Source organism: Myiozetetes cayanensis, unplaced genomic scaffold (genome assembly GCF_022539395.1).
Source record: "Myiozetetes cayanensis isolate MyiCay16 unplaced genomic scaffold, myiCay2020 scf28, whole genome shotgun sequence".
NCBI classification, from domain to species: Eukaryota; Metazoa; Chordata; class Aves; order Passeriformes; family Tyrannidae; genus Myiozetetes; species Myiozetetes cayanensis.
In genome coordinates this window covers 271,996-299,284 of record NW_026087499.1, presented here as the reverse complement: position 1 = coordinate 299,284, position 27,289 = coordinate 271,996, and the positions used below count along the sequence as shown (strand labels likewise).

General features: G+C 45.6%; 1 protein-coding gene across 8 annotated transcripts in view; it reads left to right on the top strand.

Moving 5' to 3' along the window:
- CAMTA1 (calmodulin binding transcription activator 1) overlaps positions 1 to 27,289 on the top strand; it is a 225,458-nt gene that overhangs the window by 60,780 nt on the left and 137,389 nt on the right. For all 8 annotated transcript variants that reach the window (XM_050322445.1, XM_050322444.1, XM_050322442.1 and 5 more), the window contains one exon: positions 18,220 to 18,355. In XM_050322445.1, the coding sequence (XP_050178402.1) occupies positions 18,220 to 18,355 (136 nt within the window). The remainder of the gene's footprint in view (positions 1 to 18,219; positions 18,356 to 27,289) is intronic.

Below are 27,289 nucleotides of genomic sequence, written 5' to 3'. Positions count from 1 at the left end.
TAACAAGTAGATTGATTTCAAGTGTCCCACAGCAACCAACCAAGGAGAGGATGGACATTGAGGCCTTTTCTGCACCTCTGCAGTGCAGCTGCGAGCGGGCCACACAGAGGACCTGCTTTCCATGAAATATGGGAAAAAAATTGTGTCGGTTTTTGTGGGGTTTTTCCCCCCAGACTATTCTGTATATTTTTGTGACATCCCTAAGTAATGCATTTGCTTGTCGTATTAAAATGTAACACCTGGGAAAGGGGTGTGGGAAACACAGTTGCTTTCTCAGTGGTTCTAGAAGACCTGGAGCTGCCGTGGCAGTAGAAGGACCCTGGATGGACCTTTCTGCTGGTGGTAGCTGCAAGGCTCTCCTTGACTGCAGGAAATTTGGTAAATATTAGAGAAGTTTTTTTCTGGGCAGATAATCTCAGTTTCAGAACAAATGCAAAACAATTTCTGGCTGAACCTTTGCTAGAGAAGCCTGTTAAGGGGTCAGAAAACACACTAACCTAGTCTGGCTTACATGGTGTCATTAAACATACAAGATATAAATGTTTTTGGAGCAGCATCGTATGATTTTAAGAGTTTGGTTTGCTAAAGGCAGTGCATGAAAATAATTTTCTGATGAACATTCCTGTACCTTCCTGCTGTGTGTTTACACTTGAAAGAAAGAATGTCCCAGGAGAAGAAAAGTTGTGATGAGAGTTCAAGAACCTTCTAAATTGTTGAGTTAGTTTTCTTTTTTTTTTTTAAATATAAAAATTAATTGTAAGAGTTAAATGCTGAGTTGCTACAATCAGGGCTCTTGGTATTACAGAATTAATGACATCGATTCGGCATAAAACAGTCCCCATTCTTTGTTTGCTGCTCTGGGTGGCACTAATTTAATCTCAGAAAATTAATAAAAATTAATTGCACCTCTGACATGTACAGAGTTTCCTAATGTGATGATGTATATGTAGTGTGCTCTGAGGAGCCCTGCTGGATGAATGGCCACAGGGGGCCCGCAGGAGCTGGTGCTGCTGGAGCTGTCAGTGGAGGGTGGGTGTTGATGCCGAGGTATGAGTGCCGTCTGGTTCAACCACCAGCGAAGGAGCTGCTGCAAAGGGTCAGGCCAGGCTAGGCTGTGATGCCTCACAGGTCACTGAGCTAAGGCAGAGGGTGGCAACAAGGGATGAGCTGGGTTGGAGCAAAGCCTGCCATTTGGAACATTTTCATCTCTTTTCCACAGAGAAGTGCCCATGTTTATAACTCTGTTGGGTGTTGCTTTGGTCATGGAGATGGAGGAGGAGCCCTCTTATGATGCCATTGTGGTGGCATTGGAGGGCTATGAGAAAGCTTAGAAAAGGTCTCTAAAATTACTTTTTTATGAAATTTCATGTTGAATGACTCAAACTGATCGAATATGCTGATATAAATGTACTGGAGTATTATTACAACAGTCTTTTGAGCACTCCAGTTGATCAGCATAAATTAAGGAGTACACCTTGCAGCATCGACCTTGACGTTCCCTTAGAACAGTGTTTGGTTCCTTGATGATCTGCTGGGTTTTCCACAGCTGGTGTTCTGTCAGCGGGGTGGGGGGAAGCATTCTGCTAATGCAGCAGGGCCAAGTGTCTGACATTTCCAAGTTTAAATGCGAATCATGACAACAACAAAAAAAAAACTTGACATTTGTATATCAAGTAGAACTTAATTGTTATTTACTTTGGAATTTCAATGACAAAGTTGACTTTCTGAGTCCAGAAACATTCTGCTGGAGGAAAGTACTTTGCTTCTCTGCTTCCAGGTGCCTTCAGTTGTTAGCATTTATACAGTATTTTAAAAATACACTTCAGCAATCCAAGGTGGCTTTACCTGTATTTCACAAATGAGCCACAGGCAACCAAAAAGTCTTGGCTGTGCCCAGAAGATGCAAGGTTGATTTTCTACCTGGGAATGCAGTTTGGATGTGTTGGAAAGGACACAGGGAGGATTGCTGGGGGGATTGGGCCCACTCCACCGTGACAGCAGGATGACTTTGGTCCCTGGAACTTCCCCTCCTCCTGTCCTGCTGCATGTTGCCCAGGGAGCACAGCCTGTGCCTTACCTGTCAGTCCAGCTTAAGGAACATATTCTATCTGGGATATCTTTATCAGTGGCATCTTAAAGAAGAGTTAAGATCTTGCAGTATAATAATTCTGTATTAAATAATTAATAGTGAAATTAATTGAATTATTCAGTTTTCAGGTAAAATATAGGGTAATAAATATTCATGACTTATATTATTAAGGGAATTTCCATTTCCTATGTCGTTAAAGTGAGATTAGCTAAGTTTGGGTTTAAATGAAGATTGAAAACAATTGTCCTTTGGAATTAATTCACTGCATTAGGCCATTTCCTTGCGAGCTGGCTGGTGTGCATTGTGTGGGAGCCGTCCTGCTGCATGGGGTGTATGCTGCTGCCAGGATGTCCTGGCCCTTGGGAAATGAAACAGAGGCTCTCTTTGGAGGAGGAGGTCATGGGAACTGGAGGTTGTGAAAAGGCAACTGCCCAGAACCATGATCAGTGGCAAAAGTACTGTGTCTCCCCTTGTGCTTGTTGGAAGTAAGAGTGCTTTTGAGACCTTGTTTAGACTTTTGAGGAATGTTGTAAAGGTCTTGCTCTCTGACATGGTTTGTACTCTCTGTGGGATCCAGGACCATCAACCTTGCTCATGAGCAGTGCTGAAATTTGGGTTTTCTGCTTGTGCTACTGGAAGCTCTGCCAGCATCTCTGGGGTCGCGCACAACCTATCCTCTTTCGTTGAAGGCAGTGTGTGTGCTGTCAGCTCTTCTGGCTTGGGATACTGCTTGACATAATCCCTGCTAAATGTGGCACATCTCTCTTTACACTTTAAAGATTCCATGACTCTCAACACTTTCATCTCACTGCTTTCAGTATTTTCTTCTCTTTCTTCTCCCTGAAGAGGATAAGCAGTGCAGAGATGGTTTTAAGAGCCTGTAATTCATATAGATTTTTAGTCACTGTGGTCCAGGGGTGTTGAGACACCAATAATGAATTCCTTTAACAGTTCACCCTGTTGGTCGTAATGCGACCTAAGGGCAGAGTTGCTGGGAGCCGTCAGGCTGCCTGGCCAGGGTCTATTAATAGTCTTCAAGTATTGCTTAGAAACCCTTCCCATGACAAATCCAGCCTGGACTGCTGGTGCAAGCTTTTGCTCTGGGAGAGCTATTTTCCCTCTGTATTTAACTGATGGCTCTGGAGAGCTGTGTCACTGCAGGAGATGACAGCGGCCAACTTGGACGACAAAGGCAAGAGGTCCGTGTTTCTATTGCAGACGGGATTCACCTGGCCCAGAGGCTGAAGGCTGGCTCCTCCAGCCCTCCGATGGCTCTGCAGCCACTGTGCATGGTCGCTGGTCTCCAGCTTTGCTACATTTCAGAGGGGTACATGTCAGAGATGCTGGTTCCACAGCTGGTCCATCATACAGACGTCTGCCCCTGCTACCCGGGTTTGGACAAGATTGACATTCGGTATTCGGGCAGGCTCTGACCGTTCTCGATCCCGTGTTGTGGGATGGGAGGCTGCTCAGAGTAGAGGAGGCTGCTTGATGTGTGTGTGTGAGCCCCCTGTGTCAACTCTGCGACTGGGGGTTAAGAGGCTGCGAGGCAGATCAGTGAGGAGCTGCCCTTGTCCCAGAAAGAACAGAGGAAAAGGAAAAGTGTGACATAAGAGGTTCTGTGTTGGGGCTTCTGATGGCCATACCCAGACCTGCCAAACCTGCCATGCTGTCCTGCATTCTGTGCTTCCAATCAAAGGAGACCAGGAAGGACAGGGGTTAATGGCTGTTGTGGGTCCACCTCGTTACTGCCCTTTCCTGCATAATGTGCGGAGGCTGCAGAGGGGCAGGAGACCTGCTATTTGTTCTTCAGGCTGTTCGTGATAGCAACAAAATTATACTCTTTGTTGCATTTTAAAGACTTTTGCAACTGAATTTATATCCTTGTATGGTAGTGAAGAAGCATCTTTTGTCCAGGAGGTGAAATATGCAGAAATAACCTTTAAGTGGCTCATAATTGACCTTTCCTGATATTATCTTGTTTTTTTCCCATACATTCTCTGCATCAAAAACACCATCCAGAAAGAGTGTCAACAACTGTTTGTTGCATCTTAATGGCCTGCAAAAAGCAGCTGGTGAAAAATACACTATTTATTTGGGTTCTTTATTTATTGACAAAGGTTTTTCCTTCCGGGAAACCTGGTCCTGGGGTTGGAGTGCTGGGCTGTAGCTGGGCACAGTGACTGTCCTCAGCTGGCAGGGATCATGACCCAGGGGAGTGGGTGCCCTCTGTCTGGGGGGTGCACGCTTCACTTTCCAGATGGGGACAGTGTTGTATTTATGACAAACACAGTGTTATTTAAATTACCCATTGGAATGTTAGCTGGCATGTGCTGGTAACCTGGAATTGGGGGGAGGATGTTTGTGCCCATGTGTATGCAGAGCAGCTGGGAGCATCCCAGAGGACCTGCTGTTCAGACTGGAGAGGACAGATTGGCTTGTGTTGTCATTGTTGGAGATGAGGAGCTGCCTGCAGAGGCTGGAGTTTTTCTTCTGGTGCTGAGTAAGTGTGTGTAGGCAGCGAGCAGGCTTTGCTCTTGCTGTGGCATGAGGAATAATTTGCTTGGCAGGTGCAGGTGCTGTTGGTGTGCATTGACATTGTAATAAAACACTGGAGAAGTGCGTGATCCTGCTCAGCACAAACGTGGAGCAGTTGGTGGGTGAGCAATAACAAAGCCGAGAGCACCATTACAGGTGTTCAGGTTTGAATTTTTATTTTTTTTTTCCTGGGCCTGAAAACACAGATTTACAACAACCTGGGAAAGATTCTCCTCAAGTTACACTTGGTTGGTGTTCTTGCTACGCACACTGTAACAATACTTTAATATAATTAAATTTTAAATTCCGTGTAGAATCTGGTGGGTAGGCAGATGTACCGGTATGTTAAACTTTATGCCACTTAAAAATGGTTCTCAAGTACATCAGAGGGAGCCCAGCCAGCTGTAAAATGACCTGCTTTATGGAGCTGCATCGCAGCTTTGGTCTCTGTGTTTTAATTACAGGTGTACCTAAAGTCTCACACCCTCAGATAACTCTGCTGGGTGGTTTTGTTTCCTGTAAGTTACTGACAGGATGTAAAGCAACACGAGAGAAGGTGCTGCCGGGGTTTTCCACAGCTGCTGTTTGCAGGAGCATTGAGTTTCCCACTCATGCTGCAGCTGCTTTGTTCCCTATTAACAGACAGCGCAGTCTCCTGCCTGGGGCTGCTGTGCCCGAAGGGGCATCTCCAGTACGACAAGTAGTAAGAGGGGGTTTAGAAGCTGCTTTGCAGCCCCTGGGCTGGCAGGCATGTGTTGGGACTGGTGAAAGGAGTGGCTTTGTGACCCTGAACAGGCAGGTACATGTCGGGACTGGAGTCAGGGCATGCGCAGGTGTCCATCCCCCCACAGCCCCTGTTCCTTGCTGCTTGGGGCAGGGAGGTGCTCCGCAACACTGGTGCCCCCTGGCCATCCACCAGCTAAGATGAACTTTGCGCACATTTGCTCCACAGTACACCTGGACCGCTTGTCTGCCAGTGGCTAGGTTTGGTATGGGATGGAGATTGCCAGTGCTGTGAAGTGGGAATCTGTGAAACCATTAATGTTGCCATTTCTGGAATTAAAAAAGTGACCTTGTCCTGAGGCATCCCATGTGATGGTTTGCCCTGTTTTGTAGTATGATTTATGCCTCGCCATGAGATTATTGTTTTCTATTGATGCTGAGGGAGATGAAGCTGCATTAAAAGCCTATCAGAAGCCTGCTGCTGGAACATGAGAACTGGAAGCTTTCCTGCCAGAAATCTTGTTGCCTCCTTGACGGTGACTCCAAACTCACTGGCCCAGCCAATCTCAAAATGTACATTGACTCACACTCATCCTCCTCCTCCTTCTCCTCCTTCTCCTCCTCTTCCTCCTTGTCTTCCTCCTCCTCTTTCTTCTTCTCTTCCTCCTCTTCCTCCTTCTTTCAGCATTGCCTTGCTTGATCCAGCAGGGAGGTGTTGAGGTGCAAGGTGCCAGCTGGTCCCTTGGAGATCCTCTGGCACCCTCTGCCCTGCTTCCAGCAGGCAGCAGCAGTGTCCCTCTCTGTCCGTCTTTGGAGCTTGTGTAATTCCTGCTGCCACCAGCGAGAGTGAATTGTGCCCATAGTATTATTCCTGTGTTTATTTCATTAATGTCAATGATGAACTAAATTAAGACAGATCAGGCTGTTCTGTTTCACTGTTCAATTTACGAAATTTTGATGAGACCAATAATGTCTGTACTGGTTCCCTCTTTCAGCTGGCAGAAGGTGGCTGCGGTTCTGATAGCTCTGCTCAGCCTGCTCCCCTGTGATGTTTATAGACAGGGGATGTATAAGGGCAGTATTAAGCTGTTTGGTTCTGTCTGTGCTTTGTCTGACCCTGGTGGAGAAGCTGAGAGGATGATGCAGCTGGTGAAGAGCTCCACCTCACAAGTGGAATTACGTTGCTTTAAGCTCTGTGGTGAAAGACAAGTGATGGGCGAACACGTCGCTGTGAGTCGCAACGGTGGAGGCAGGCGGAGGTGGAAGGAAAGCCTTAGTGGGGGTGCCTTATCTGCAGCCTTCCCTTCTCCAGCCTGCCGGAGATGCTTGTCCTGAAAAGGGGAACTCTGGTCTCCTGGTTTCCTCTGGAGAAGCTGGGTGCCGGTACTCACCCTGATTATGAGGTGACAGATTAGGGGTGTGTTCCTCTCCATGTGTGTGGGTCTGAGGGCCAGAGCAGCTTACAGAGCATCCCGCCATCGCTTCCTCCCCTCTGGAAGGTGACCATTTGTTTCTCATCAGTCGAGCCTCTTGCACAGCAAATGGGTCATGCAGGGGAGATCCTCTTGCTGGATAAGCAATTAGCTAAAATAAACTACTCAAAGGACAAATTATGCAGGACTCTTGCTCTGTAACAAATGAATTAATTGACTTTGGTATTTGTAGGATGTTCCCACTATTTTATTTAATTCTCTCTGGCTAAAGGGCTCCTGTGTTTCCCCCTGCTCTTTGCTGCTGCAGTGAGCAAACAGGGTATTAGGGTTTATTTACACCATTACAAGAAAGGAAACAAAGTGATAACTGGGAGAACCTGTTTCTTTTTCGGCAGCATGTCCAGGAGCCTCTGTTTGACCTTTTCTTCTGGAGTGCTGTCAGTTCTCTCTGGAGCTTCACAGAGCTCATCCAGAGCAGCCCTTGATAAACATGAGCATGGAAGCATGGCTTGGGCTGGGATCATGATCGACACGTGCTTGCAAGGGCTTAGGAATCACCAGTGCTGCAGGGTGCCGATGGGGCTGCTCCTGGAAGCACAGCACAGTCAGCAGCCAAAGCAGGCTGGGACAGGGATAGGGACAGCCGTCTCTGTGTTCTAAAGGCTTTGTGTGGATCTTTGAAGCAGCGGATGCAGTAGCAGTGTGTTACCTGGGGTATCGCACAGAGCAGCACTGCGGAAGGATTACAGCTCCCGGCCCTCGGCTGTGCCAGTGACTCATGAAAGCATCCGGCCAAGTTCCTGGGTTTATTTACAGTAAGTAAATTAAAGCCCTGGTACAAATCTTTGCTATGTAACAGGATTTGTGAGAATCTAAGAAAGGGTGACACTGTAGGACCAGTTTGCCAAGAAAATATCCTGAGCATAAGGGGGTGTTGGGTTCACCAAGTGACGTGCAGTCCCAGCTGCTAACGCCAAGGTGAAACATGGCTCTTCCACAGTCTTGCTTCTTATTTCTACTTTGCAGTATTCAGAGGGGATATCTAAGGCTAGTGATGGTGACACCAGTCTCCGCTTGGGACCCGTCTCCCTGTTCAGTGGCATTTGTAATTCCAGATGGCCTTAGAAGACCCAACCAGCACTCAATTGTGCAACAAACTTCTTTTGATAAACTATGCCCTTTGGGAATAGTGCCAGCCAAGAGCAGGGCTGTGTTTTGCTCTCTGTTTTAAATTGAGGATATGAAAGATTTGGAGGATTTTATAGTCATGGCTTTGTGTGCTTGCTCTGCCTTCTCCTCTCCCCTGGTTTTACTCCCAGGCTTTACTAAATGCTTCTCCGTTCAGTTTCTTCTCCTCTTCAGTCCTTCCTCTCATCTCCTCAACTCCTCAAGTTTATGAAAAAAGTCAGTTCTAATCCTGCACAGGTCCCAGATCTGGAGGGACTGTTACATCTAATATGACTTCCTTTAGTCTGCCTGCCCCTTCTCTACCAAAATCCCCAAATACTGGATGAGATGCTGCAACCAGAGGCGTGTGCGAGTGGCCCATCACCGTGGGAGGGAAACCAACCAAAGCAGGTGATGCCCAAGCATGGTCCTACCATTGTAGCATTGATGTGCCAGAGTGGGCAAGGGTTAGAGAGAACATTCTGCCCACGAGGTCAGTTGGGAAGGACAGGAGGGCACTCTTGTTAATGTATGCGAAGGCTCAAATAAGTAGGGTTTGGTTTTTTCCCTTCAGATGATACAGTTCACATGGGAGCTAATGTTTACTCTTGGTTTCTTGCTGATATTAATCATAGTTTGGTCAAGGTTTGGAAAGTGAAAGTCTTGCATGGCACTAGTACAATTACACCGTCTGACTCGTTGCCGTGATAGATGAGTCTCCACTTGGCACCCGACTAGGAAGGTTTCAGACATGCCAGGGATTTGACGGTTGTATCAGTTCACAACTGGTGGGAGGGAGGTGAGAGGAAAGCTGTGGAGGCCGTGCTTGGATTCAGGCAGTTATAGGAGCCTGGGGAGAGGCTGGGATTCCTGGCATGGTGCTGCAGGGGCGATCCCACAGGAAATGTGAGGTGTCTTTTGGGAAACGCTTTATGTCTCGGTAGAGTCTGGGTGAGCTGAGGGGGGTTTGGTTTGGGGGATACTGGGTGTCAGGCGTGCTTCAGGCCCGTGTTCCCGTCTTGCGCTTTTCCTGTGATGACCGAGCTGAAATGTCCTTGCGAGAACATCACACCTTGGTTTTTAACTAAACAGGAAGGGTAACACCTTTACTGTCCCAGTGTGTAGGGAACAGTCACCCCCTGACTGTTCTCTGTCGACCTGAGCTTGGAAAATAACAGAGGAAAGAGGAAAACAGGAAAGTTTTCATCAAAGGAAATTGGGCAAACATTGATCCAGCAATGCTGGGCACTGTGCTGGGTTTGGGGACAGTGAGTGTGGCTTTATAGCAGGAGTGATTTGGGGTTTAAAAGAGCAATTTGTGCTGACTTGGAGGGTCACAAATTAGGGCATGATAGAAAAAGGATTGTCTGTTATCAAAAGTTGGTTCAGTCTAAATTAATCTAAAAATGTGTAATTTCATCTCAACTAAAACTACTGGAATGTAATTAAATTCCGAAGTAGAATGAGCTGAGAGGGTGTAAGAAAAGATAAGCATCAGAATGAGACAATAATTGAGTTTGTATTGTAAACACATTCCTGTAGGAATTTGGGATTTTTTAAGCTGCTTTATTAGAAATTAAGTCGAGAATGCTTAACAGCTTGGGCATGTTTTGGAGAAGTGGTTGAGTACCTTTGTATTTGTCTGTGTCTTTTGTTTGCAGGATTTTCTATATTTGGGGTTAATTCTCTCTCATCGTCTACTAGTTTATTAATAACTGCAAAGGGGAATAAGGCTTAAAATTGGAAAATGTTTATTTCCATGTGAAGCTCATTGTTTTTTGGACTCATGTAAATTTTTTGTTTCATTTTCACTAAAAATTGGATCTTTAATATATAAAACCGGTAAATTAGGTTAGTACCTTTAATACACTCTGTGTTTATTCTGAAGTGCCTCACATGAAGAATGGAATTGAATACATTGTCTTGTTCTGTGCACAAGTCGCTTACTGAATCCGTCAGGTAGGAGTGAACCAGGTCAGGTCACGTCGTGCCATCCTCCCTCACAGCAGTTGCTGAGCCAAGGTGTGAAGGAGAGCATTGGGTAGGATGGGCATTCTATTGTGTCATCATTTGAATAACTGATTTGAAACCTTTCAACCCAAAAACTGCTTATTAGGGTGTTTGTAGACCACTGTAGTTGGCGGCTTGAGGCTCATTTCTCTGGTACTAGCATCTGTGCCACAGGTGTTGGATGAGGGATGGAGAAAATTGATGCTGCCGTGCTCTTAGCTAGATCCAGAAGCCAAACGCTCTGTGGAAGGGAGGTGATGATGAGAATTTAGTACCTCTTTAGTGATAACTGCACAGTCTGCTCAGTACCAGTACCTTATGTTATGGAGTTCCTTAATTTTTTGCAAAGGTTTTCAGGAAAAATGCAGAAAGGTTTCCTTATCATTGGCTAAAAATACTTCACCCTTAATTCTGAAAAATGACTTTGTGGATCTTCATATTTCACAGACCATAACTAGATTACTACCTTTTACTGGAATACTTTGTGTTAATGAAGACCGATTGGAATTACATAATAGATTTCCTCTAAAGAAGGCATTATGTGGTTATTTTTTACTGTCTGGCATCCTAGTTAATTGCCTTGTCATCATTAATTGATGGGACTAAATTGATACAAATAAACAGATTATATTTGTGAGATTCATTTGAAAGAGAGGAAGGGCTGAGAACAGGCTACTGTGGGGCATTTGGCACCTGCCTCAAGCACAACACCTGATCGGTGACTGCTGAAGAGAGCTCAGGCTTGGTCAGTGCCACCCCCTGTGAACCCGTTTGGAGCAGTGATCTTTGCCCAGACAGGAGTGTGATCGCTTGTGTTTTCCCATCTTAAAACTAACCTCAACAGTCGACTCAGTCCTAAGCTTCAGCCCTGCAAAGAGCCAGTGGTCCTGTCTGAGGCCTGAGGACAGCCCCATCAACCCAGCTTCTGGGGTAGTTTGAGCATTTCTGGTTTCCAGGTTAATCCAGATTTATGTAGCTAGTCACTATTAATCAGCAGTCAGTGGAGCCCAAGGAAAATCAACCTTTTTTAATTCAATTGCAGTATTACATATGATGCTTTTGTCTGGACAGAGCAAGCATGGTGGAGGCTGTTGAGCTCTCTCCTCTCCAGCTCCTCCTGTAGTGCTCTGCCCATCTTCCACCAGGCCTGGCTTTGCTGATGGAGGCCAGATGTGATACTGGAACACATCTGGGGAGTTGATCCCTCCCATACCAGCGTTACCTGTTCCTCTAGACTTCCCTGCTTTGCTGCCTTGCAGTGTTGGAAGTTTATTGACTGTCAAACTACATTTATGATTTGAAGTGTTTCTCAATTAAAATTTATAATTAATGAGTTATTATTCAATTTTCAAATATTTATGGATTTTTATAGTGTCTCAAGTCATGAGCCAAGCTCCACACTGCTAGCAGAGGAAGAGCCAGGAACCCTTTTCCTTCCTCAGAGCTCTGCTCTCCTCCTGTCCCCAGTGAGATTTTCCCGATCCCTGACAAAACCCACAAAGTTCCCACCATCCACTGTGCTGGGGAGGTGACACCTTCCAGAGCCCAAGGATGTGGACATTGAGGATGTCCTGGCAAATTCCTCTGGTATGCGGTGTTTTGGACAAAACCAAGGTACAGCCTCACTTCAGCACAGTCGGGAAAACCTTGTTAGCCTTGAGCTGGTGGTTGCAATGAGTGAGGAAGTTGAACTGGAAGTAAGTTAACTAAATAAATAGAATTTTTCTTCCCTTTTCTTTCTCCCTTGTAAGAACATTTGCATACATGTGTGTCACTGCTGTGCTGGGGAGTGACCAGATCCAGAACCAGAGTACCACCCGCAGGAGGAGGCCATCTCCAAACAAGCATTTTAAAAATTAATTGGAACCCCTGGTCCTCACCATAACAACCCATGTCTATGGAGAGAGCAGTCGATAAGGCAGAAAGGCTGCTGGGACCTGGGCCCTGGAGCCCTTTAGTGTGTGTGAGCACAGAGAGGGAACAGGGCTCTCCTCAGTGTGCCTACAGAGATTGTGGTGATTAATCGGAAAATAGTTTAAAGCATTCATGAGTTGTAAGAATTAATTCCCAATAAATCAAATGGCATCCCCATGGGAGTAGGCAAGAGAAATAAATGAGGGCTAAAGAAATTGATAAAAATCCTTGAGCAATAAAGAGATGAACGCCAGTTCCTTTAAAATTATATTTAAATGAACAAAGTTGATTTAACTGTCTTTTTTCATACCTTGTACTAAGATTTAGTTCTATAGCATGTCATTATATCAAGAAATAATTTGCCGAAAGACTTTCTAGCATTTCATGTGCATTTCACTTAATGACAATTTTAATATTCCGGCTTTGGTCCTACATCGTTACGAGGATGCTTCAATTGCTTGGTGTTCTGAGGAGTTCATAAAGACTGTTTCTGATTTCTTTTTCAAGTCTGTTAACAGGGTTCAGAGCTGTCAACACGTGAATTATCATGTGTCATTATCATGTTTCTCAGTAAAATATGGGGAAAACTGTTGTTAACTGCTTCAACTAAATATGCAGCTTTGGGACAGCAGTGTTTCCAAAGGATCTTCCTGCCTAGAGAGCTCTGGACAAGGTGCTGAACTGAGTTCTGTCTCACTGTGTCACTGGGAGAGCAGAGCTCACCCTCCTGGTTATGCTGGAATGAAACATCTCTTCTTTGTTTTTAACCTGGTTTTTGGTTGTGGGGTTTTTGTGTATGTGGTGGTGGGTTTTTTGGTGGTTTTTGTTTGTTTTGTTTTTTTTAATTGGCTCTAAGAAGAAAATTGTTAATTATGGAATTCATCAGGCTGAGTATCCATGATAGGCAGAGATGCTGGGTGAGTCTTTCATGGAATTCATTCTTTGGCAACAGCTGTAATACCATTAAGTATAAATGGCAGCAGAGTAAATGTTTACTGAGAATTCAGATCCTGTTATTAGTGCTATCACTGTTATTAGTGCTGCTAGCACTGTTCCCCGCTTCCTAGTTGTGTCAAGAGCAAGTACACAGAGCAAAGATGTTCTTTCCTGGAGCATTCATGAATAGAGGTCTTAGCACAGGAGAAGTGGTGCGGGCTGGAGTTGTTGTTACAAGAGGTGCCTTTAGCTGCCCTGATGCTCTTGGTCTCCTCAGCCTGCTGGGGACATCCACGAGGGCACAGGCAATGCTCTGCTGCCCCATTGCCCACAGTGAAACCGCTGCTCTTGGCACCTGCCTGCATTTTGTTGCAGGACCATCGCTGCTGGGAGGATGGTCTGATCCTGCCTCAGTTAGCAGAGCCCCAGATGTTCCTGGGATTAACTACTGTACCCATGCATTGTGCAAACAGAATATCTGCAGGATGAATTTACATGGCACCAGCATCCTGATCACTCCTTATATAGCCCCAAGAAGTTGCTTCTGGGGTAAGACTTGTCAGCAGGTGTTCCAGCCCACACCAAAGAGATGCCCAGCAGTTGTGTAGTGCTCTGTAGTGCAGTTTGTGTTGCAGCCATCAGCATTTATCCCGATTGTGCAGAAAGGCTTTCCTTGGCAGCCCCTGGCAGTCCTGTGCAATGACACAAGAGCCAACTTGGCACTGGCATGGGCTTGTTCAGTCCTGTTTGTTGGAGCCGCAGGTAATTACTCCCATACTTAATGAATCACGTTACTTTTATTGATGAGCATGGAGGCTACATGCTGGAGAGAGGAGGTAAGGATTAGATTTTATAGCCTACTGCTGCTATGAGAAGGAGCATCTAGACACCAATTAATGCTCCCTTGATGGGATTAGCCATTGTGTTAACCGCAACTCTGGATAAAATTGCTAAATCTGTGACTTCAGACTTTAACTTCTTAAATATTGTAGATACAAAGTAAGTTCACTTGCATCTTAAATGCAAATGACATTTAATTCTAGATACAAAAAACTTGCAGGGTATTTACATGTTCTTGTGATTTATACCTCTTCTTACATGGATAAAAAGACTTTTTCTGAAGTTTATTTCATCCCTGCAGAGTTCAAAGATAGGGCAGATTTCAAACACATAATCAGTGATTCCTTTGGTTACTATGCCAATAATCCCATCTTGCAGTGGAGAGAGTGGAGACTGAGGGTCAAAGCAAGTGTTTATTTGGGAGGGGAAGAAGGGGTTTGTAAAAACAGTTTGTGTGTGATCTGCCAGTGTTAAAGCTGTGATGGACAGAGTCCCCACAGTCTTGAAAACATTTGCCTGTGTATATGTTACTTTAAAGCTCTTTGTTGGTATGGAAGAAAGCTCCAGCATCCTCCAGGAGCATCCCTGGGCTGGTGGGGTGATGCCCTTGACACAGGGGTTACAGTTCTGCCTCAGTGATGGGTGACCCTGCCTTTAGTGAGTCTGGGTGACCTCCTAAATCAAGAGTGAGTGTCTGGGTGTCAGTTTGGCAAAGGGTGGGTGTGACGCCTTGGGCTGCGGCTGCTCAAGATTCCGCTTTTGGTTTTCCATTTGGGCTTTAATCTTCTGATAAGCCCCAGGTATGGTGAGGGGAAATGTCAGAGTAAATGAAGACTCGGAGAGCAGCATTTCTCAGGGGAGAAATAACTTCTGTCATCAGATTTTTTTCTTGGGCAGAAACAAGAAATAAGAGATGAGGTATTTCTGAGAGCATGATGTCAGTCAGAAGCATTCCCGACCGACGGTCCTCATCCATCACTGCTGCAGTGTGAGGGCTATACAGCTGCACACAGTGCAGACAAAAAGGAGAAAGCAATAGGTGGTTACTTGGAGTTCATCACTTAGAGTGTTTGGTATCCCCAGATCTTTGCCTGCCCTGGGCTGCTGCACGGGAGGGCATTAGCTGAGTGGGAGGCACCTGCTCGCACTTGCTCTTGACGCTTCTCCCCATTCCCAAACTGGCCTGGATGAAGACTGATTTGAGGACTTGGTCCTCTTTGTGTTCATATTTTCTTGCAAGGCTCTGTTGCTTTCCAGCGCTTCTTCTGGAACTCCAGCTTTTCCCAGCCAGTTTCTGCACCAGGAGGTTGCTCCTCTGGGAGAGCAGAAGTTAATTTCTCATTATTATCGTGCATAGATGCAGAAGATGGAAGATAGTCCCCTACTGTTGTCCCTTGGCTCCACGATAACTTCATAGCCAGAGAAAATATCATGCTGGTGAAAAATAGCATCATCCAGACTGTTTGCACGAACTGTTTCTCAGTGCAATGGATGGCAGGGATGGAGTGGGCTTGTCACCCTCGCACGGGATGACCGCTTGTGCACCAGTGTGGTACAGGTAGGGTCTGGTGTATGGTACCTCTGCTTTATGGCAGCTGCATTAAACATCTCTATTGCTTCGTTAAAAATCCTCCTCGGCTTGGAATTGGAATAAATGCAAGATGATAAAATAAAAAATAATTTTTAGAACGATGGACCTTCTCAAGGAATGGTTCTCGATGATCTTACTCTGTTATTCTGAAAAAGAGAAGTTTTGCAGTTACAATATTTGCAATTCCCTTTTGGCACCCCCAGCTCCCAAGGCAGTAAAACGTAGTTTTCATTAACTGATATGTCTGACATTTACCGTATCTTGATGTGACAATTTAGAGGGAACTGGTTGCACTGAACAGAGTTATTAATATTGCGGTAATGTGATTAGGGGGAAATCTTGGTCCTTTAGGGCAGAGGGACCTAAATTTGTGAGAACAATGGAGAGGCAGATACAAAGAAAATATACAAAATCCTAATCTTAACCTGTTTTCCCTTTTTTCTTCCTCATATCTGGTTCCTGTTCACAAGAAGATAGGTAGGTTTCAATTGTTATCCAGGTAAGGGACTTTATCCAAAAGAAACAAAACCCCCTCAGATCAGGACTTGGAGCCAGAGGTTGGTATGTGCAGCTGAGCTGGGTGTCAGATCCAAAATGACATCTCTGGAAAATTTTCTCTGGAAATCTTATTTCCTCTGTTCTTGCCTTTCACTATCTTACTGAGGGAAACTCCAGTTTATGCGTTGCCCTGGGTCGCTCCTGAGCACTGTCTGGAGCTCTGGGTCACTCCGAGCAACCAGCAAGTTCCAGACTCATCAACCACAGGGGATGATTGTTTGTGTTAAAAATAAGTCAGAATAGGGAATTTAGGATCTTCTTCCTGGCTGTAGCAGGAACAATATGGGCAAAAGTAGCTCTTAGGCTGTTGTGGCAATTTGCTGGAGCTGTGGCACTGTATAGCAGGGTGAGAGGGAGGACAGCATCTCAGATCTCATCAATACTCAAGACAAAAGGCTTTCTGCTTTGCAATTACTCTTCCTGTCCTTCCCCATCCTTCCCGCAGGCAAGAAACCAAAATAGAGACCAGGCAGCTTTTATATGCCACAGGCTTATAAAGGAGAGGAAATCCAGAGTTGTTCACAAGTTGCAGTCCTGGGGTAACCCATGCTCAGGCGTGCGGCTTCATCCCTCTCACTGCAAAGATACAAAGGAAATCCCCAAATTCAGGTTGAGTGACAAAACCCTCAGAGGAGATTTGGGCTGGAGTCACACCTGTCATGATGGGAATCCCCATCAGGCCTAACCTGCTGCTTCCTACACCATCAGTTGGCTGCCCTGGGCTGTCTGAATGTTGAGGAATGAGCAGTGCAGAGCTTCCCTCTCCATTCTTCCTTGTAGTGGGTGAAATGCAGCAGCAGTTAGACCAGGTTAAAATTGCATCTCATCTCATGAATTTATCTTTAAAACCCAACCTCTTTCTGTGGGCCTTAAAGCAGCTCAATACACTCTTATCAAAATCGACAACTGCTCCAGAGATCCTTAAGAGATTTTGTTTCATTGGGCTCTATTTTATATAAATCTCATTAACTGCTTTGCCTCTGCCCTCTCACGGTGCTCCTTATTCATCATAGAAATAAACCAACAAACCCAGTTCCAGCCCTGCATAGCAGCAGCAAGGCTGCAGAGCTCTGCTCTGTGCTCCCTGTGCTTGTGTGGGGCTGAAGGCGAGTGAAACAGGATTTCCCTGACATCAGAAACCTTGAGGTCCTTCGAGCATGTGTTTTGTGAAGCGCTTGCATGTGAGAGTGGTGAGGCACCAAGCAGAAGATCAATTCATGCTGTCTTTTCATCGCTTGCCCTGACCATGCAGGTGGCTCTCCATCAGCCACATAACACGTCCCAACAGTGCCTCTGTGATCTGTGATGATGTGAGAAGGGTTTGAGCTGACATGTGCACCGACTGGGGGTTTATAAAATAAACATTGAAATGAGGTATGTAATATCTCCACTGAATTAATCCCATACTATCTACGATGCTGTCAAACAGACGCTGTGGCTGCGCTGGCCCCCAGGTGTTTATTTTCAGGGTGACACGTAGGAGTAGAGAGGAGGAGCAACCTTCCCAAAGCCCCAAGGCCCCCGAGCCTTGGTCCAGGCTACTGGGACCCAGGGGGCAGGAGGAGGTGCATTTTGGGAGGATGGAGCTCAGATTTCTGGTCACAGGCAATAAATATATGTGTGTATGTGGAAAAAATGCTCACCACCCCTGCCTCTGGCACGGGATGCTCGCTGCCTCCCAGCCTTGGGGAGTATTTTTTATTTCTCAATGTTGCAGCAGACATGCCCAGTTGTGATTTGGCTTAGCAGGCGGCAAAACCTCTGTGGATGTTACTATACACCCAAACCACTCTGGCTCCTGTCTGCTGGGTGTCACCATACCTTTAGGGACAATGTGGTTTCTAAGTGGAAAACATTTTCCTGTGTCTTTGAAGTCGAGGAGGTGCTCAGAAGGGAGGAGGTTACTCCCTGTCTAGCACTGATCTAAGCAGAACAGCAAAACCCGTGTGCAAGCTCATGTTTTTATCCTTTTCTCTTTTCAAGCAAACATCCATGTCCTGGTGCAGCGTTAAAGGTGGCTGGACTCTCACCCTGCTGATGTGTTAACAAGAGAGAGAGATTGTCTGTAGTTAAAATAACAGCAGTCCTTTTTTTTCCTAAATTTTCTTTTTTTCTAATTTTTAGCATGTAACAGTCAAAATACATCCTGTGAAAATGTTGACTATTTTATAAGATTTCCCTTTTTTTTTTTCTTTAACCTACACTTCCTGCATTAGGTATAGGATCCTCATATAAAAGTTTGCAGATTGCAAATGTCAGTTCAACCAGGTAACAGCAACAAAAGGGGAACATTTATTTGATGTCAAAATCCTGACTTTCTGTTTTGTGGAGCCTTTCACTGGTCTATGGACATTGCTTCATAGACACTCTCAGGCTGGTTTTGTTGCTTTGTGTAATCCAAACTTGTTTCTTGCTTTCAGACCACAGAATGGTTCTATGATCCTGTACAACAGGAAGAAAGTGAAATACAGGAAAGATGGATATTGCTGGAAAAAAAGGAAAGACGGGAAAACCACCAGGGAGGATCACATGAAACTGAAGGTGCAAGGAGTGGAGGTAGGAGCACGGCGTGTACAATTTCTGTTGAATTCAGCCCAGAATCCATGCATGTTTTGAAGGAACTGTTGCTCTGATGATAGTATTCAGCCACTCTGAGACATTCAGACAGGTGATTTCACCTGAGACAGTGTTTCTGGAATAAACCTGTTTATTCTACAATATGTCATTATGTGACACCACTTTTCCTTCTTAAACTCCAACTGCATGAGCAAAGGGCCAAAGTGGTCAAAGAGTGTTAAAAGGTGTAACTGAAGTGTTCAGCTGTGTCATTTTAGCCAAGAAGCGTGAGGCTGCCAGGGGTGTGGTTGTGTGTTTGATTTTGCAGCTGACAGCCTGCGAACCTGGCCCGGCGCAGTGCCAGCATCAGGGGAATTGAGGTGTCCACCACAGGCAGAGCTTCGCCTGTGTCTCCAGGCCTGTCTGGCAGCTTCCAGGCTGGACTTAGGGCTTAAGCAGAGCTTTCCAGCCTCACCATCAGGCCCACCTTGGCAGGTGTTTTGGATGGCACTAACTCCCTCCTGTCGGGGTGACGGGCACCCTGCAGTCCCTGTGCGGTGCTGGTGTTGACACCCCCTGGGCATCCCCTAAGTCAGTGCCAGCAGTGTGAAGGGGATGAGTGCCCAGAATTCATCTCGTGCTCCAGCTTCCTCCTGGGCTATTTGTCATTCTTACATTCTGTCTGCTCTAATGAGGTTTTGGGGTTTAAAATAGTGTTAAATGGATTGCATTATATTACACCAGAGAGGCATAACTTTGTTCCATAATTTTTACATCCAATAACAATGTTTTATTATGACAAGCATAAAAAGAAAAAAGTCGGTATCACAGAAATGGTGCCTTGCTTTTGTTTCGGGTTTGCAGAGTGTGATTTAATTACCTTCAGTGAACTTTCACGATGCACAACACCAGACCCTGTAGCGCCCCCTTACCTGCAGCAAGGGGTTGGTGATGACCCTTGGCTGCCACACAAACACATCAGAAAATAACTGTGACTTTCAGGCAGGTTTATCCAAAGATGGAGCCATCAAGTCTCGGAGGATCCAACTGCGTGCATGTGGTGGTGATCATGTTTAGCTCAAATAGCCTGGCACTGAACCCAGTAATTTCTGGTTTACTGACGTGTGTCTTCTGGAAAGTAGCAAATCCAGATGAGGCCATCGCGGGAGCTGGAGGATGTGCAACATTCAGCTGATCACGTTCACCACTTCGGAAAATAAGTGTTAAATAGTTGCTTTGCAATTTGGATGTACCAGGGTTTGGCCATTCAGTCCTACATCCTTCTCCAGCTGAAGAGCCCTTTAGTACCTCATATTTTTTTCCGAGAAGGTACTTGTGCCCTCTCATCCCCAGGCAGCACCTGGGAGGTCACTCCCAGTCTCTGTTCTGAACAATGCAGAGAAAGTCCATTTTCTTGACCTCCAGGTGTTGCTTGGGCACAATGACGTAGTTTTAACCATGTTAGTTAATTACTCAATCAGTACACCATGGTACTTCACAGACAGCATTCTGGGTTTAGGTTTCTGATACCATCCTAAAAGGAAGTGATGTTCTCAGCTTGGGCATGTAGGCAGCAGATTTAAAATAACAAAAAAAAAAGGCTTTTCTCAAAGTTGGAGTGATACCGTAGTTAGCCGCATTCAGGTTTAACAGGGCATGAAATAACTGTCTGCCTTGTGGCACTGCCAGATCATCTCAGCGACTCTTGCAGCCAGAAGATAAATAGGGATCATCGTCGCACTGATGGAAAAGTACTTGCAGAGCTGACAGCCAAGAGCATCAGTAGCATCCAAACATTGCTCTGGAAACGGCAGCTCAGAGGAACATGCTGGCCTGTGAAACTACTGACCAGCCAGTTCTGAACAGGGATTTGTATTAGATTTAATAATTAACTCCTTCCTGGGTGTCATCGATGCGATGGCTTCTGTGTCTTTCCAGGTTTTGGGTAAAGAGAAAAATGCATTTTGAAACAAAATGTCTACACCAGATCCTTGGGGATGTTAGTGTCTGTCAGAACCATATAGAAAGATTTAGTGAGCATGGACAAGGCAACTAAAGCAAATTTAGGACATAAATAAAGAATAATTTAAGTAGCTATACACTTATTTAAATAAATAAGGATGGGGAGGAATAGACTATTTAACCCAGTGGATAATAAATAAGAATGGCCTGAAATCCTCAAGCTGTTGGCTTGGCTAGCATCACTGTGCAGGAGGGGTTTGGGTATTACTTGGTTAATCTGATCACAGTCTTGTTAGAAGACACTGGATAAACCAGAAAGAAGTTAATTTGGCCTTTCCCTTAATACACCTCTTTGTGCAATTCTTTGTGGAATCTCTGGTCTGTGATCCTTTTAAAAATTCTAATTAATTAGGATCCCTGGTGATGTGTTCCTAATCAATTCACATAATTAAAAATTTTAACTAATAAATAATAGTAAGGAGAGTGTTGGAACAGCTTTGCCATCCTTCTGGACAGTGCTACTCTGCATCGCAGTCAGCTGGCTCAGCGGTTGCGTTTTCTTTCCTTGTGCGTGAACTTTTCCAGGCACCTGTAACTGCACCTTCACGAGAATTCATAGTAAACTGCTGATAAAATTAAAATGAGGTCATGTTTTTATAGTGAATTTCCCTCTCATCTCTGTGTTTTGGAAGGTCAGTGCTGATCCTGCTGCTCTTTATCTTGTGTTGAGTACATTTTGGTCTCTCCAAACTCCAGTGCCTGAGGAGTGGTTATGGAGAAGGGCTGTCCTGAGGCCAGGGCAGAGCTGTGCGTGCAGGTCCCGCTCCATGCACCACAGTTCCTGTATTTGGAATATCTTGTTCTCTTGTAGATGGAGGTATGTTATCTCAGTATAATATGATAATGTTTATGAATTCCTTAAAAAAAAAAAAAAAGGCAAAACTTTATTTCAGTCTTATTAAGCGAGAAACTCCCCTGTGGAGATGGAGATGCAGAGTATCAATTTTGTATGCAGGACTTGTATTTAATTAATATCATAACAGTCCCTTAACACTATTGCAGATTAGTCCACGAGGACAGGAATGAAAATTTTAGATTATTCAATTACTGCGTAAACCCTGGACCATCACCTTCAAAACTTTGCATGGGTTCTGTAGGGTCTGGGTCTCTGCACCCAGCACTGAGTGACCGGGGTGGGCATGGTGTCTGTGGCTCCTGCAGCCTGGTGTTGGGGGCATCTAACAAGGACCAGACTTTTTGTTTCGGTAAATGACCAAATGGGCTCTTCTGCATTGTGTAAAATAACTCACCATGGAATGTTGAACTGCAAAATGGTTTTACACGTCACCATTCCCTGCTGTCGTGGGTGAAATCTGCTCATCGGTTGTCACCGGAGGGTGGGAGCAGCCTTGGAGGTGGCACGCTTGAGCAGCAGTAATCGGGGAGAGATTCCTAGGACAGCCTGAGCCAATTCACTTTAATTTACATGGGCTTTGCTTGCCCTCAGAGGTGAACTGTGTAGTTTGCAAACTAATTAGGATTGCATTGTTCAGTCAGGCTGCTTAATGCATTCCAGAGAAATACTGTGGAATGACTCTGGAGGAGAAATGAGAGTTTAATGTTAGAGGCTTGTGACACACACGTGTGCATACATTAACACAAACAAGCAGCCCTGAACAAGGGAGAAACTGCTTGCAAGGAGGGGCAGTTTTACACAGACCTGTTCATCATTGCTGTAAACAGCATGATCCTGACACCTCTCCTGCGATTTGACTGATGGCCCTTCTAACCAACTTCTCCCTTGACCTCCTGTAGCTCATTGGAGACCAGAGTCCAACAGCATCTCCCCACCTTTGCTGTGGCACACACACGTCTCCACAACGGGCACCATGGGCAGACGCTGGTGCAGAAGTGTGGAGGTTTTGACTGTTCATGAGCTGGGGTTGGGTTTTATTCTGTTACCTGTTCCAGGTGGTGTTTATGGCACTTGGAACGCAGGGTTATGACGACATTGTAACAATTCCTGTGTTGGTGGCAGTCCTAGGAAATGGGAGCATTGTTTTGCTGTTTCTGAAAGGAAGTATGGTTTATTGTTAAATCTGGAATGGGTCTCGTGGGAGTCTCTTCAGAAGGGAACATACATATCAATAATCCTTTCCTATATCAGGGTCTTGATTTATTTTCCTGCAGTAACGTAAAGTCAAAGCAAATGCTTATGAGTTTTGGCATCTTCTCCTAACGCCCTGTACATACCCAGGAGATTTTATTCTTCAGTAGACCCATAACCTTCCTAATCCTTTAATTGTCATGGCTTATTTAACTTCAGCAATAAGTTTTCCTAATATCTGGGTGTCTCAGAATGAAGGTTAAACTGAGATCATGGCCTGTGTGTGATGCTGGGGGATGCTCTGCCAGGCAGGTGGCCCATAGGCAAGTTCTACCCAAGTCAAGGGCAGCCACTGTTCCCTGCAGTGCAAGGCAACAGGTTTGCAGCACTTCTCAGGTAATTGCTCTGTAATTGGCTGCATCACCGTTTTTTCCCCTGTTTAATAAATAGCATGAATAAAGCTGAGCCACATGTGGTAGGGTTGTAATTCAAATGCCATTCACTGAAACCTGAGCATTTTTCATTTAGCATGTAAAGGCAGTTTTGATGTAAATGATTGCAAAAGGATCTCTGCGGACTAATGACAGTAGCATTGGGCTGGATTGAAATTGTTGAGTTATTGGTGCTGCGACTGCGCCCCGTGCTGCGGGGAGAGAGGGAGCCGGTGATCTGCACTAGTGGAGGTGTCCCTGCCCATGGCAGGATGTCCTTGAGGTCCCTTCCAGACTTCTGTGGTGAGTCTGTGGGGATGTTCGTTTGCAGAATCCTCTGCTGAGGGAGAATTTTGACTACACATCATACTGATTTTTGCACCCCCCCCCAAACAAAACAAAACAAGCAAAAAAGTTTCATACCTATATATATACACTTTTCTATTGTTCAGCCATCCTTATGAAAGAAAACATTAGAACAAGTAGGCAGATGCAGAATAAGCTGGGAGGCCTCCCTGTACGCCTCTGAAACATGAGGCTTGTCTCACCACATGGACTGTATGGCACAAACACACATTGACATTTATATTGAATATTTCAGTTTAGAGAAATTTGAAATTAAATCTATTTTCTGCCAGCTCGGTGGGAAAATCCATTTACGAAAACAAAATCCAATAAGAGATCTAAAGATCAGTGGCCAGAAATGAAATATATTGAGAATAAAATATATGGAGATTGGATTGCTAGCTCTGTGGGCTGGATTTAATATGCTGGGGACTGGGATGGGAGTGGAGGGGTTGCTGGTACAAACTTTATCCCAGGGTTTGCAATGTAGATGAGACAGTTTACAGCAAAACAAAATAAACATCAGTACTTTAGGGACCAGTGTTGGTGGTCACCACTTACCTTTTTGACCACACAGTTCCTTTCTGTGCCTGTATGGAGAAAAATGAACTTGAAAGACAATGTCTGTCCCTGGAGGTGGCTCCTGGAGCAGGGTCAGTGGGAGCCATGTGGCGAGGAGAATCCATGCCGTTCCTTGCAAGATTAAGAGGTTTCCTGGTTCTGTAGGGATCCCTGTGATTGCATGGAGGATCCAGATGCTGGAGCAGCATGTGCCTTGTAATCTTGTAATTGCATTGTGAGCTGTGACGGAGATAAGGGCTTCCATGGGAAGCGAGGAGTCTCGGTGGCTCTGCCTTCCCTGCCTGGCTTTCAGTGAGCTCCTGTTTAGTTATTTATTTCACTGGGTCTTGGGTAGGAAAGCAAGCATCGTTTTCTGTATTGCTGCTAATTCTGTATGCATCAGGGGTGCATTAAACATTTTAATTTCCTGAGTTCCTGTTGGAAAGTGAGATACCGCTCGTCAAGGTGTGCATGGGGAGTGGGGAACAGGGAGAGCAGAGTCTTGTCTGGGCTGAAGGCACTGGAATTCCTGAACACAGTGTGGTGTTGTCCCCAACAAGCAGCAGAGACACAGAACCTTGCAAAAGGGGATTTCAGAGTGTGGCCCTGTCTGGCACATTCAAATGGCCACCCCTTTGTAGGATGTTATTTGCTCTCCCTTTTTATTGGCAAGAGATGAGAATTAATTAGCTGGTGTTTGCACAGTCTTTGGACATATAAAGTGTTAATTGCCCACTAATACCCTGTGTGAAGCAAAAGGGAGATGTGATGGAGGGAAGCGGGGAAGGAGCTCAGCAGTGCCAGCAGCGAGGAGTTCTCCCAGTCCTTGTCTGGGGTCTGACCTCCAGGAATTAGTGTGAAGCAGTAGCTGTGCTCTGAATCTTGCTTTGTCTGCTGTAGGTCAGATTAAAGTCACCAGGGGAGAGGGCTGTGGTGTGTCTGTGCTACAGCAGGGAAGCACAGGTGACCCTGTAGGCAATATCAGGAACGCAGAAAGTGTGAATTATTGTATTTCAGGGGGAAAAACAGTTTTTCTACTCGCTGCTTGTTTTAAAACCATCGTGGACGTTGGGTTACATGTAGCAGTTGACTTGTCTTTGCAGAATAATTTTCCTTGTAGCAGTGGGATAATGCACTCATCCGCTCCAGTGTTCCCATATTTCTGCTGCCATCGCGTGGCTGCCGGGGATTAGCAGCACGCTCCGTGTGGGAGAGACCTCACTGCTGTCCCGGGGGGCTGCTGGCGGCACAGCCGCAGCCGAACCCTGATCCCTGACCCCCCCACCCTCTGCTGCTCACCTGCTTGGTGCTGTGGCGATGCTCCCCACGCAGCCGAGCCCCTCTGCCCTGCACGAACGGGAGCTGGACACCGCTCCTTGCCCCAGGGAGGGCTTGATGTCCATCTGTAACTGCAGCGCTTGGCAGAGCTGCAGTTGGTTTAACGTGTGGGTGAGTTCTCGAAGTAAGGTACAGTAGCTTTGAACTCTTCTAAGGTAACAAGTTCATGAAGTTACAGGTTCAGGCATCCAAATTAATAAAGATTCAGATCTCCCAGTGCGAAGCCTGAGGGTTGGTGGGGCATGTCCTGGCGCCTCTGGCATGATGCATATTGGTGGCAGGGCTGTGCTAGGGAACCCTAATCCTAACCTTTGCCTCTTTGCTTTCAACTGGCACTGGCCTGCTGCAGCCCCCACCGTGGCATTCCCACTCCACACCACTCTGGACAACTCTGTACTGCTGGTGCAATTCCTTGTCATTTACCACGACAAATACGTGGTGTTTTTCCATTAAAAGGGCCTGTGCTCCAGAGGACTGCAGTGTCTTAGAGCACTATAAATATGTTTGTGAAGATTCTGCCTTCTGTCTGACCCCAGACACTCCGTGATACTGCGTGGGCATTTCCGTTGATGGTTACGCTTTGCCTGCAGTTTTTGTGTGCTTGTTGCCATGAAGGAATTTTGAATAAAAGTAGGATGAGGCGATGCAGGAATGCCAGAGCACTGCAAGTGGGATGTGCAGTGCCTGTGACTTTGCTGCACCACCTAATCCTCCTGCTGTGCTTTCTTCTGAATGTGCATGATGGGAGCAACGGCTTGACCCTTCCATGTCGTTCTGTCAGTCAGGCTCACTGTTGTCCTTGGGGCAAGTTTCCGTTCCTTGTTTAATGTCCTACCTGCAACAGCCAGGACAATTTATTTGAGTGTTTTCCTATTGAAAGGAATCTGGTTTTGAGCTTAAAAAGATTAAATACCATCTCCTTTCCTGCCTCCTGTGAAGAAGAGACATGGTTAGACTTCAGTATCTCTTTAATCTCTCCTTGTTGGAATAATAAACAGTACATTTATAAAGATGAAAACATAATCAATTTTTATGTGTTAAATCATGATCTTTCCTGTGAACACTTGCTGAGGTTTCTGCCTCTGGCTCCAAGCCTGGTGGTCCAGACCCATAATCCTGCCCTGTCTCCATTCTTAGAGCAGGCAGAGGGAGCTCCCAGACCCCAAAAGCCCTTCCTGCCCAGTCAGTCCTGCTTCTGAATTAACACTTCTTGAACTACCGTAGCTATATAAAATACACAGAAGGGTTTCGGTGGCAAACCCAAAGTTTGAAGGTTTATTAATGGCTGGAGGGCACTGGAATTTAATATTTGCCTGTTGTCTTGTCTATTCACAGCATTTAGAAGCCTAGCGGTGTGGAGATGATTCTATATATAGCAACTATATTTGAATAGTCCACATAGCTCCAAAGTAAATATTAATTTCACTATGCTATAAACTGTTATTTATCATGACAGAAAGCCATAAAGTTCTTTTACTGGAGTAGAGCCAGTAAATTGCATCTCCTAGATGAGATACAGCACATGTTGAATTCCAGGAGCAATTAGCCAACATACTTTGTACAGGTCGGTGTTAAACACGCGCCAACGTGAGCTGCAGCTGAGACTTCTGTGGAAAGCCCTCTGGAGCCTTGATGGAGCCACAGCGATGCGTCGGCAGGAGACGGCACTGGTGCTGTGGCAAGCACGGGCTGGGCTCGGGGGCACCATGACACACTGATACTGCCTCTTGCGTATTGTATGTTTGACTTTTTCATTACCTAAATTACTCCTTAGAAGTGCCTCATAATTGCTTGACTGAGGTATTGAGAGAAGTCTAGGTTTTAATTATGGGGTTTTTTAAAGATAGTGGGTTTTTGGATTTGAACAGGGTGATCATTGAAAGGGTGGATTTTCCCCCACTATTGCTGTAGGGGCAAGTGTGTATCCCTACCAGAGGTGGAGGCTGCTGGGAACATGGGCAGGACTTTATCCTTCTTCATGAAGCGCATGTAGGGTTACACTGCCTGTGCCAGCAGCTTCCACGTACTCCAGTTTGATCCGTGGATCAGTTACTCCTCATGCACAAGCAACAGCGCAGAAGTGGTGGTACTTCGAGCTCTGCAGCGTCCTGGGCAGAGGACACATCGATGGACCTGCTGCTGTGACAGGGGACAGGATGTTGCACAATGTTACAAATTTCAGCGAGTTTA